Source organism: Myxocyprinus asiaticus, chromosome 48 (genome assembly GCF_019703515.2).
Source record: "Myxocyprinus asiaticus isolate MX2 ecotype Aquarium Trade chromosome 48, UBuf_Myxa_2, whole genome shotgun sequence".
NCBI classification, from domain to species: domain Eukaryota; kingdom Metazoa; phylum Chordata; class Actinopteri; order Cypriniformes; family Catostomidae; genus Myxocyprinus; species Myxocyprinus asiaticus.
Window position 1 is genome coordinate 1060296 of NC_059391.1, and position 13453 is coordinate 1073748.

At 39.2% G+C, this 13453-nt stretch overlaps 1 protein-coding gene across 3 annotated transcripts in view; it reads left to right on the forward strand.

Annotated features, from left to right (window-relative positions):
- The window catches only part of nup160 (nucleoporin 160), a 96455-nt gene that overhangs the window by 25337 nt on the left and 57665 nt on the right, over nucleotides 1-13453 (forward strand). For all 3 annotated transcript variants that reach the window (XM_051692029.1, XM_051692028.1, XM_051692030.1), the window contains exons 7-12: nucleotides 1203-1442; nucleotides 1526-1623; nucleotides 5032-5116; nucleotides 6401-6469; nucleotides 6565-6648; nucleotides 6729-6899. In XM_051692029.1, the coding sequence (XP_051547989.1) occupies nucleotides 1203-1442; nucleotides 1526-1623; nucleotides 5032-5116; nucleotides 6401-6469; nucleotides 6565-6648; nucleotides 6729-6899 (747 nt within the window). The remainder of the gene's footprint in view (nucleotides 1-1202; nucleotides 1443-1525; nucleotides 1624-5031; nucleotides 5117-6400; nucleotides 6470-6564; nucleotides 6649-6728; nucleotides 6900-13453) is intronic.

The following is a 13453-nucleotide window of genomic DNA, read 5'->3' on the forward strand; positions in this document are numbered from 1 at the left end:
ATGCAGCATAGAGTTATAAAGTATAGAAATGCATATTTCCTGAGGTAATCTTCATGGAAAGCGTCTGGCATCTGAGTGGCTGAAGGGAATTTGGGCAGCTGCTCCCGGGTCCTAGTGTCCTTATGCAGCTTATACAGAGATGTAATTTATCTGTGTTTTTTTTTTCTCTCAATAATCTTGACCAGGTGCAACTTAATTTCCAAGAAATGCAGTACTCATCTGGTGCAAAATAGCAAAGTAAACAATATGAATTAATGGTGCATTCATGCCATGTCACAGTGATTGTATTTACAAGATGAGCACAAATGAACACCACCATAAAGTCATAAATACCAGTGGGATTTTCTTGGAGCCCCAGATTTCAGAGTTGGGGGTGTATCAATTAAAGAATCATGGCAATTAATGAATCATGGCAGGAATCAAGCAAAATGTTTTTTGTTCATAATCTGTTTTACTTTTGGATTTTGACCTTACATTTTAGATTGTATGCATTTTTATACCATTGATGAAGAATAAAACTTGCCAGTAAATAAGACTCATTTAGTAAGCTTATGAGAAGGATGATAAAAATGAGAAAAGATAAAGCATCAATTAAAAGCATTGAAGTTTGTGAATAGTTTTCATCAGAGCCATATTTAGTGACTTGTGTTATTATATTACTATTTTATTTTTTTAAGCAACCGCTTGGCAACCACCCGCCCAAGCAACTGCACAGCAATGTTCTAAAAACACATAGAACAACATAGCAATAGGATAGCAACAACCTGGCAACCACCCAGAAAGCATAGCAATCACATACTGTAGTAGTGCACTAAAACACAGAGCAGAGTACCAGGGCAACTGTGTAGCATGCCCCAGCAACCACCCAGAACACCCTAGTAACCACGCAATAGCAAAAAGCAAGCACTGAGAACACCTTAGCAACCACCAGAACGCACTTGGGAGAGGATGCGTGTACTCTGTCCTCTCATGAATGTGTTTTGGAGAGCGACCGGAAGTAAACAATTATAGTGAGAAGCTTCTGAAATTTGGTTGATCTGACGTGGAATAACCCAGCTACTTTATTTTACCAGTTCAGCTGAAATAAAATGATTTTTATATTTTTTTACCAAGATATGTATAAAATGTTTTTTTTCCCTCAGTCTAGTTTCTGAATATATTCAGAATATTCATTGTTGAGATGTTTATTGTTTGTGTCTTAGCATCAGATGTGTGTGTTGGTGGCTGATATGTTGGAGTATATGCCTGTGGGTCGTGCCGAGGTGAAGGGTTCTCCAGCTCAGGCTCATAAGATCCGGCTGTTCTTCTCCTCCTCCACCGGTCTGTATCTCACCGTCTATCTTGCTGTGCCCAAACGTAGTCAGTTCTGTGTGCTGCAGCTGGTGGCCAATGAGAACAACCGCTACAGCCTAGATCACATATCCACACTCTTCTCTACACAGGTACAGCCCATACAGTGAATGTGCAATACTTCATCTGATTAATGACGGAGGTGTACATATGATGTGTGTTTGTGTTGAAACAGGAAACTCTGGTGGATTTCATCTTGACGGCATCTGATATATGGGCTCTTTGGCTTGATAATGACAACCAGACTGTGGTGAAGTACATCAATTTTGAGCAGTGAGTATTAGTCAGTTTACTTCCAAAGGTTAAATGTAATAGTTCACATAAAGATGAAAAGTCTCATCCTTATGTTGTTTCAAACCTGTAGGACAATAAATCTTCCATGGAACACAAATGGAGATGCTCTTTTCCATACATTTCAATTAATCAATTAAAGGACTAAATCCCAAGATTGATCTTTTACTCTGTGGCAACCCTCTACAATGCGTTTAAATCGCATATGCAAGTAGTATATGCATATGCTAATTTCATGCTATGTGACTGAAAATGTCTGTTATTAGCTACTGGCTAATGCACAGATTTCACTCAACAGTGATTGTGTCGTATAGTGGTGAAAAAGTTAGATCTGTTCTGTGTAATGTGTCCAAACACAAGATCCACACAATCCATTTGTCATTGAATAATGTCTCCCTTTAACATCCTTTCTGTTGTTTAAATTTGTTTGTTAATCAAAAACAACAAAAAATATAAACATTTAATTCTAATCACACATAGCACAGATGAGGTAAAGAAGCTCTCGTTAACGTGCGCCAGGTCTGGACGACAGGACGCTGTAATCGGATCTCGACGAAATCTGACAAATATCCTGATGCTGAAATCGATGCACATTGACAGACGATGTTCCATAATATTTGGAAATGAGTAAACCATGGAGCTGGGAAGTCGCCAAATATTAAATAGTAGCCCAGGATATGAAATGAGCACGTGACCCACCAAATGTGGATTGCCTATTGATTGCGCAATGGCAGGTAATTTTGCTCATCTATTCGTGACACTGGTGGGCGACCTGCAAGAAGTCTCTTGAGTAATACAGTGCTGTGAAAAAGTGAATTCTTCAGGATGTAACATAAATCTAACATAAAACAAAGGTAATCTGAGTGAACACACAATACAGTTTTTAAATGATAATGTTTTTATTGAAGTAAAAAGTTATCCAATACCAACTGGGCCTGTGTGAAAAAATATTTGCCCCCTTAGTTACTGAATCCCCAAATCTATGAAACTGCATTCATAATGGGGTTCAGCTGGACTAGACACACCCAGACCTGATTACTGCCAGCCCTGCTCAATCAAATCAACTCCTAAATAGAACTTTTTCAGCAGCATGAGTTTGGCTAAAAGGTCTCACCCAGTAGCACACTATGCCAAGGTCAAAAAGTCCAGAAATGTGGAGAAAAAAAGTGATTGAAATACAACAGTCTGGGAAGGGTTTCAAAGCTGTTTCAAACGCTCTGGAACTCCAAAGAACCACAGTGAGAGCCATTATTTCCAAATGGAGAAAACTTGGCACAGTAGTAAACCTTCCCAGAAGTCGCTGACCTTCCAAAATTCCTCCAAGAGCACAGCGAAGACACATCCAGGAAGTCACAAAAAAGCCAAGGACAACATCCAAGGAACTGCAGGCCTCTCTCTCATCAATAAAGGTCACTGTTCATGACTCCACTATCAGAAAGACACTGGTCAAAAATGCCATCCATGGAAGAGTGGCGAGACAAAAACCACTGTTAACCCAGAAGAACATTAAGGCCCATCTGAATTTTTCCAAAACACACCTTGATGATCCTCAAATCTTTTGGGAGAATGTACTATGGACTGATGAATCGAAAGTGGAACTGTTTGGAAGACAGGGGTCCTGTTACATCTGGCGTAAATCAAACACTGAATTCCACAAAAAGAACATCATACCTACGGTCAAGCATGGCGGTAGTAGTGTGATGGTGTGGGGATGCTTTGCTGCTTCAGGGTCAGGGCGACTTGCAATAATTGAGGGAAACATGAATTCTGCTGTCTACCAGAGAATCTTCAAGCTTCAATCATTTTTTTTATATGAAAACTGTATTTTGTGTTTACTTGGATTGCCTTTGTTTTATGTTATATCTCGTCTGAAGATATAAAACAATTTAATATGGAAAAATACACAAAAATAGAAGAAATCAGGAAGGGGCAAATACTTTTTCACAGACACAAAGACACGCTTGAAGAAACACTATTATATTTTTAAAAAAAGATGACAGAAAAGCTGTTGATACACTTTTCTGATTCGCTGTTTGTTCAGAGGCGTGAAGCGCGAGTGTGTCTTGTGGAACGCGCATGTAAAGAATTCTCACTCTTCTCTATTTCAGTCATCTGAAAACAGTTTGCAAGAATAGTGTCGTCTATGAGAATGCTGCAAATGACCTAAGACATTCTCAGGAGGTTCTCGGAGTTAAGTTAATTTTATTTCCACAGAAAGGTTCAAGCTTAACACGCATTGTGAACCCAACTCTGCAGGTTCACAAATCATAAAATAATAGAAAAGCACCTTGAACCTAAGATTGATTTTTATTTCAAATATCATTATTATTTTGTTTACATTTATAATTTGCTTTAGCATTTGTATAAGTAATTTTTCACCTGTTGTCATAGACGGATACTTGCGTGACTGCAAATGGGAGGTAAATAAATAAGACTTTATTTGCCGTTTCGTTTGAAGTGCCATTTGAATTTAGCAACAGCTTTGGTTTAAGTTTTTCATCTTTTAATAAATAAATTATAATTTTAAAGCAGAATCAATAAAGCAAAAACATTTAATACACCTTTGTGGGGGCAGGGAAGTTGACAATGTAATTGGATATCACAATATAATTTTTTTTTTTTAAATATCGTATACACATTTCATGCACGTCTCCCAGCCCTAATGTGCTCTCGACCGAACACTGTTTTTTTATGGAATACAGGGATGTGTGCATTTTTATATTTTTAAAATTTCTTTAATTTGATCCGCTTTTCTCCCAATTCCCACTACTTAGTAGATCCTCGTAGTGTCGTGGTTATTCAACTCCATCCGGGTGGCGGAGGACAAGTATCAGTTGCCTCCACTTCTGAGACAGTCAAAACCGCGCATCTTGTCACGTGGCTCGTTGTGCATGACACCCCGGAGACTCACAGCACGGAAGGCTCATGCTACTCTCCGCGATCCACGCACAACTTACCACGTGCCCCATTGAGAGCTAGAACCCCTAATCGCAACCATGAGGAGATAACCTCATGTGACCCTACCCTCTTTAGCAACCGGGCCAATTTTGTTGCTTAGGAGACCTGGCTGGAGCCACTCAGCACGCCCTGGATTCAAACTCACGGCTCCAGGGGTGGTAGTCAGCGTCAATACTCGCTGAGATAACCAGGCCCCCTGCGTATTTGTGTATTTTTAAAAAGCTGTGAAAATGTGACCAAAACCTAATGATAAAATGTGTAAAATGTATATTTTCGTAATGTACAGAGTTAGAAGGTCCCCTGTATAATTTACTTAAAAACAGCATTAGTTTTAAGCTAAATTTAGTTAAGCTAAATTTTTGGGTGATGTATTTCTGTAAGCATCATTCAGGTGTGTTTGTGGCAGTCACTTATTCATTGTTGTAAATACAGTAACACTGCAGGCATGTGGAACCAGGTGTTTGTCCAGCCGTCACCAGAGGAGGAAGTTCACATCGGTGAAGATCAGGACCCACGGGTAAGAACATTCAGTTCCAGTGTGAACGATTAGAGTGTAGAAAATTCTGTCATTGAAATCACCTTAAACCTTGATTTTCATGTGCATTTTCATTAACATTTGTCCGATCACAAGTAGACAGCGCTACAAATAAGTGTAAACAAGGTCCAAAACCTTTTGTAATCTTATCACTCAAACCTCATCTGATGGATTGTAAGGATTAGGATCCAAGAACCGTTTCTTATCCGGAACCGGTTCTACAAAAAAAAAAAAATGGACCAGTGTAGTCCAATTTCCGAATGAATGATTCTTATGAGCCGGAAGAAATTATTCATATGAGTTGGTTCTTTTGAATCTACAGCTCAGAACACAAGTGATCGGTGTAGTCTGATTCCACGAACAAATTATACTTTTTTTTTTATTCTTTTGAATCTACAGCATAAATACAGAATGACAAGTGGTCAGATTCCTGAACAAATGATTTAATGAGTTGATTCTTTTGAATCGCAGTACTAAACGCAAAAACATACTAAACCGCAAGTCATTAATTTTGTAATGTCTGACTCAAAGTGAACCAGTTATTATTGGATGGTTGTTGAAATGACAATGTGTAGTTAAAATACACCTCATTAGTTTTGTTGTAATTTGTGGTATTTTATAAAAATGAATGAATGAATAACCATTTGCTGGAATCTGTTATGTTGAAATACTAAATAATCTTATAGTTTGGTAACAGACTGAGGGCAGTAAATCCAATAAGAATTGCATTCCTTATTTAATCGATAATGAACCAGAATTGTTAAGGGTAATAGTTACCTGTATTATTAAATTTTGTACGATTCCCATCCCTTTTTGTATGTAATAAGAAACACGTGACCACTTTGCATTTGTAAACACTACTGTAATCCACGCTGGTGCGTCCCGGAAAACAGTGAGGGACCGCCTACTCAACTGTCAACCATTGCACTAAAACCAGGGTTTCAAACTTTCAAACTGCAGATAAAATGCACCTTTATTGACTGCAAATCTATACATTTGAGAAGAAAAAACCTGAAATGTGCACATGCATAAGACTTCATGACATATCCTTACTATGACTCGCATGAACAGGCAATGAGACGTGTGAAGCACATCTGAAGTTCAGTGCTGGACTAGAATAAACATTCCACTCAAAACATCACATTTGCAATGAAATGAACAATGAGTGATGTATGTAGTCATTAGATTGGAGACCCTCCACTCAGAATCTGATCACAGGAGACATGTAAATACCAGGTGTAAACAGGTTCTTTGTCTTTTGAACAGGAAACGTATCTTGATGTACTATTTTCGCCACTACGTTTCACGGCCTCTGCCATCGTTAAAGCTTTACAGGTGAGAATCTTGATTCCCATCATTTAAATTTACTTTTCGGGTTTCTGTAAAGACTATCAAGAGTATTTGCTCAAGAAAGGATTATTTTTGTCCAGATCTACAAACGAGGCACTGATCGTTATTTTGACTTGTCGTGGGAGGAGCTGAAGAAAGAGGTTACGGTCACAGTGGAGAATGAGGTGAGCTGCATGTTTCCTCTTGTGGTGTTGAATTCTCTCTTTGTTTTAGTGCTCAATGTGTCTGTGATCGTGTGATTCAGCTTCAGGGCAGCGTGACTGAATACGAGTTCTCTCAGGAGGATTACCGCCTGCTGCAGGTGGAGTTCTGGTCAAAGTTCTACGCCTGCTGTCTGCAGTATCAGGAGGTTTTGTCCACCCCGCTCGCCCTTCATATGAGTCCAGCCACAGCCATGGTCTGCGTCCTAAAGAAGGTACCACATCTTTTTAGCACCTTCAGCTGTTTTGGTTTAGTGCGAGATATGTATATATATGTGTGTGTGTGTGTGTGTATGTATGTGTATATATATATATATATATATATATATATATATATATATATATATGTTTATATGTATGTATGTATCAATCGGCCTATGTAATTTATTGAAATGTAACCTGGGACGTTTTCCATTCCAAATAAAGGACTTCGCTATGCTATCAAATTGTTTGAAATAAGAGAGGGGGACATCTACAGGGAGAGAATGTAGCAGGTAGTTGAATTTTGGAATACAATTCATTTTAATAACATTAACCTTCCCAATCATAGGTAAATGTAATGAAGCCCACCTGCCCACATCGCTCTCAAACCTTTTAATTAAAGGGTCAAAATTAACTCCAACTAAATCACATAAATTTGCTGGGGATAAAAAATGCCCAAATACTTAATGCCCTGTTCGGGCCAATGAAAGGTGCCCGGTTGAAAAGCCGTTACTGGGCAGTACGCTGTCAGTGCCAAAGCTTCGGATTTAGACCAATTAACACTGTATCCTGAAAATTTTGAAAATGAATTAATAATTCTGTGGAGGCAAGGCAACGATCTAGTAGGGTCGGAGATGAATAATAAAATATCATCTGCGTAAAGTAGAAGCTTATGTGCCACACCTCCTGCCACCACCCCTGGAAAATCACCATCCTTTCTGATCATGACTGCTAATGGTTCCAGGGCAAGACAGAACAATAATGGGGAAAGAGGTCAACCCTGCCGGGTGCCCCTATTCAGAGTAAAATAATCTGAAATTAATCCATTTGTTTGTACTGCCGTTACAGGAAAGTAACTTAAAGTTACTTAATCCATCCAATAAAAGTATTACAGAATTCATATATTTCCAAAATCGTAAAAAAAAAATCCCATTCTACCATAACAAACGCCTTTTTGGCGTCAAGTGAGATGGCAGCGACCGGAGTCTGATCATTAACTACTGACCACATGATATTGATTAGACACCTGATGTTATCAGAAGAGCTGCGGTCCCAAATAAACCCCACCTGATATATATGTATAAGAGATGCCATAACTTAATCGTTTAGCCAGAATTTTTGACAACATTTTTACATCTATCTGGATCAGGGAAATTGGACGGTAACTCTTACACTCACTTGGATCTTTGTCGTTTTTAAGAATCAGACTGATCTGGGCTTGTGTCATGGTTGGGGGAAGCTTTCCATTCTTTAATGATTTCGTATAAACATCTAGCATAAGTGGAGCCAATTCTGTAGCATAAGATCTAAAAAATTCAGGAGCAAAGCCATCTGGCCCCGGAGCCTTGCCAGTAGGTAAGGCCTTAATAACCTCGTCAATCTCCTCCAAGGTTATTTCAGAATCAAGAGAATTTTTTTGCTCAGTCGTCAGTTTAGGGAGTTCTAATGGTTCCACAAAGTTCCTAATATCTTCATCAGTGGACGAAGACGTGGAACTATAAAGATCAAGATAGAATTCTTTAAAAGCATTATTAATATCATTAGCCGAGGTAAAAATTTCACCACCAGCAGATTTCACTGAGGGAATGGTAGAAAAAGACTCTCTCCGTTTTATATATCTAGCCAAAAGTTTTCCTGCTTTGTCTCCCGACTCAAAATATGACTGTCTTGCCCTGAATAACCAAAATTCCACTTTCCGTGACAAAATAGTATTATATCTGTATTTCAAATGGGTCAGTTCTCTGAGGCCATTAGACGACATTCGGCGCTTCAGCTCAGCCTCTGCACTTTTAATATTCTCTTCCAACTCCACGAGTTCACATGCTTTTTTTATATTTTTTGGTGAGTGAGGCATACTGTATGATCCGACCCCTAAGAACAGCCTTAAGTGCCTCCCAAGCCACGCCTACAGAGGATACTGAGGACCAGTTGGTCTCCATATAAACATTGATTTCAGCATTTAACATTTGTTGAAAATCAGGATTTTGCAAAAGGGATACAACTATATGATTTCCTTTTCTCCGTATGAGGCAACACCTCTAAACTCACAAGGGCATGATCTGAGACCAAGATATTTCCAATTGAGCAATCAACAACAGATGAAATGAGGGATTTATATATATATATATATATATATATATATATAAAAATCTATTCTAGAATAAATCTTATGGACTAATGAAAAAAAAATGTATAGTCCCTCCCAGATGGGTTCAGAAGTCTCCAAACATCTGTAAGACCAAGATTTTTACACATTCTGTGAAGCATCAATGTTGCTCTAGGGGGTTTACACACTTTTGCTTCACTATGATCAAGGACTGAGTCCACCAAAAGATTAAAATTTCCTCCCAACATTATATCATGAGGGGTGCCAGCAGCTTGTAACATCCCTTCAAGATCCATAAAAAAGCCCTGATCATCATCGTTAGGTGTGTAAATATTAGCCAAAATCAACCTTTGCCCCTGAATTTCTGCTAAAACAACAATGACTCTTCCTGATTTATCTTTAATCTGTTTGAGAAATTTGAATTATAGATGTTTATCAATATAATGACCCCCCTGCTCTTACTTGAGCCAGCGCTAAAGAAAACATGTCCACCCCATATCTTCCCAAATTTTCAGCTTCCTGTGGGGAAAGATGTTTCTTGAAGAAACACTATATCATATTTCTTACGTTTAAGAAAAGAAATGACTTTCCTTCTTTTTATGGTGTGCCCCAATCCATTGACATTCCATGTGGAGAGAGACAATCCATTCATATTAACAATTGACATTAGAAAAAATAAATCGTGTGTCAAAAACAAGATTATACAGACCACATTCCAACATTAGAGCAACAATCAAACCCCAAACTTCCCCCCGAACGAAACAAACAGAAAAAAGAAAAATGTCCCTGTCCCTGTACGCATACGAGAACCCCCACGACAACTTTGCCGTCGGATTATTCAAGTCCGGTGCTTCTGCACAAATTTTGTAAGGTAACACCACATAACAGAAAATACTTTGCAAAACAGACCCCAGCCAACAGGCAGAATAAACACAAAGAACATGTAGATTCATTCACAGAATTGTCTTGAAGGTGTGTTCCTCCACAAAACAAACTCCAGCTGATATAAAGCTGTTCAGTTTCCTCAGACAGATAAACAATTTTTCAGTGAGCCAGCTGTTATGAGTGCAGCAGATGATGTAATCATTCTAATGTCCCTTAAAAATACTCCACAAAACAAACTCCAGCCAACAGGAGGCAAAGCACAAAGAATGATCAGATCCACAGCTGATCCGAAGGAGTGTTATTCCACAAAACAAGCTCCAGCCGGCAGGCAGAACCAACACAAAAAAAAAAAACAGACGCCCCGGTTTCTCAGTCAAGTGTGTATTGAGCGAGTCAAATTCACTCGGAGAATGCATAAAAATAAATAAAATAAATTAAAAAAATACACCATGACTTTATAAAAGACATCGTTTGTGTAGGCATGTAGATATTTTGCAGTCATTCTTAGTGTCCATTCTCAATCTGGCCGGGAACTTCAGTGTAAAAGCGATCATCCGTCCATGCAAAAGATTCTTGAAGGACTCATGCCACAAACAATCTCCAGCCGCTAGACTGAGCCAATGCAAAAAGAAACAAAAAATGGCGCCCCGCTTCCTTAGACCGCCAGAGTAAGAACAGCGAGTTAATCCGCTCTGGAGCTACATGAAAAACCCCAAATGGCTTACTCACCCATTGTTTTTATAAAAAACAGTGCTTGCTTTGGACACGTAAATACCCTGCGACCATCCTTCGTTTCTATTCTCAGTTTGGCTGGAAACATCAGTGCAAAAGCGATCTTCCGTTGATGTAAGAGTTTCTTACATTCCTTGAATCGATCGCATGTCTCTCGTCGCATTCACAAAGTCCGGGAACAAGACTTTTTATTGTGATTATTGTGATTCTTCCAAGAAAGCTTCCCTTTGCTCCTTGCGTAGCACGAGATCTTTATCGGATGATCTCAGAAATTTGGCCAGAATTGATCGGGGCCTGTCTTCCTCAGCAGATCTGCGAGCCGGGACTCTGTGAGCTTGCTTGATTTCCAGTTTATGGCTTGTTATGTTGAGCAGACTTGGGAAGAGCTTGTCCAGGAATTTCACCATATCTCTGCCCTCTTCATGCTTAGGAATTCCAACAATTTGAATATTGTTCCTTCGATTTCTTTTTCGAGATCTTCCAGTTTTTCCAAAACATATTCCAAGTCTGTTTTGGATGCGGGCAGATTAGCGGATAATTCCCTTTCCGACGACTCCAAATAATCGATTCTTTTTTCAACATCTGTCACTCTTGTGAGAACTTTGCTTCCATCGCCGTAATCGATCGAGGTATTACAGCAAGATCCTCCAAGTCAGCAACAACCTTCGTCAGCATCACCGAGATGTTGGATCTTGATCACATTTTTCAATGGGTTTTCAATGGGGTTTAGGTCTGAGATTGGGCTGGACATGACAGGGTCTTGATCCGGTGCTCCTCCATCCACACCTTGATTGTCCTGGCTGTGTGACATTGAGCATTGTCCTGCTGGAAAAACCAGTCCTCAGAGTTGGGGAACATTGTCAGAGCAGAAGAAAGCAAGTTTTCTTCCAGGATAACCTTGAATGTGGCTTGATTCATGCATCATTCACAAAGAAGAATCTGCCCGATTGCAGCCTTGCTGAAGCACCCGCAGATCAATCCAGCCCTTCTTGCATCAACAATCATGCCACGGCCCAAATCATTGATCACATTTTTTCCACATTCTGATGGTTGATGTGAACATTAACTGAAGCTCCTGATCCTTATCTGCATGATTTTATGCAATGTACTGCTGCCACATGATTGGCTGATTAGATAATCACATGATTGTTGGTGCCAGACGGGCTGGTTTGAGTATTTCTGTAACTGCTGATCTCCTGGGATTTTCACGCACAACAGTTTCTAGAATTTACTCCGAATGGTGCCAAAAGCAAAAAACATCCAGTGAGAGGCAGTTCTGTTGATGGAAACGCCTTGTTGATGAGAGAGGTCAACAGAGAATGGCCAGACTGGTTCGAACTGACAAAGTCTACGGTAACTCAGATAACCGCTCTGTACAATTGTGGTGAGAAGAATATCATCTCAGAATGCTATTCTGAGATGCGGGTTGGCGCTGTTTTGGCGGCACAAGGGGGTCCTATGCAATATTAGGAAGGTGGTTTTAATGTTTTGGCTGATCGGTGTATAGTATATTTACAGTATATACACGCAGTACTGTGCAAAATGTTTAGATTGGTTTAGTGGTGAAAAATGTATAGTGAGGATATTTTCAAAATTAATGCCATGAATTAGGGCTGAGCGGAATGATGATATATATTGTGGCGATGGTATGAAGTGTCAACCGGTAGAGATTTTTCTGTTCCATCTACAGTATATCGTGTTATGTAAAGGTCTGTGTATGCGGTGTGGTGGCACGTGAGACTGATAGTGAGAGAGACGAACAAACATGGAGAAAGATGAACAAGCAAAATGCAGGACAACTTTGAAAGAAGTCAAATGCAGATATTTGTAGCTAAAAAAATCACATAATTATAAAAAATCCATATGACTCCAGTGTTTAAATACATATCTTCAGAAGCAATTTACTAGGTGTGGGTGAGAAACAGAAAAAGTCCTTTTTTACTCACTCTCCACTTTAACTTTAACTTTCAGATGTGAAAGTGAAACTAAACAGGCACCACATGTGACTTTCAAATGTGTAAGAGTAAAAAAAAAGGTTTATGTAGTTTGTGTAAATCTTTTTTGATTGGCAAAATTTTACTAAGTGCACCTTTAGGCTTTTATTTTGACAGACAGAACACTCTAGGAAGTCCTTTTGAGTGTTTGCTTGTAGGCTAGTTCACAGTAGTTTGATATTCTTCTTGTTCAAAATGGTCAAAAGCTCCTCCAGTGCCGTTCTCAATGCATGCTATAGGCGAACCGAACTATTGAGCATCTACTGTACATCTGAGATGTTGATTATGTTGAATACTCGCATCAAATGCACTGCGTATGTAGACTAGGTGCTTCTTAATCGGAAGGCAGCCTAATTAGGCTATCTCCTTCCTAGATCAATCCTTCTGAGGCTGTAGCCTAGGCTCCTCAGCATTCAGCACTACAATGAGACGGTCTAGTAAGTGTGCATGACTACGTCATAAAGGTGGTCACGGCGAAAATGTAAAGAGAGAACAAGCGGCATCGAAGATGACGTGGTAATTGGGTGATCCTCTACAAGTTCTTTGTAGATATGAAGAAACTTTCACAGTAGTGCAGTAGCATGCAGGAGGACTTGTTTTCCGCAATTTTGTTTAAAAATTGGGACGTGCAATGCAGCCTTTTGAGATTCACAAAGCTATTGCATGTCTTTAAGAGACTTTAAATAATACATGAATGAGACTAGTTAAATTGTGCTTTTAGTGTTTTATGTCATTTTTGTAGTTTGACAGTAGGGCTATTAAAATTAGAATATAGTCGAATTTAAGAAAAATACCCACATTCATATGCTAAAACTGCGCATTCGAATTTTGGATGTGTGTCAAGCACTGG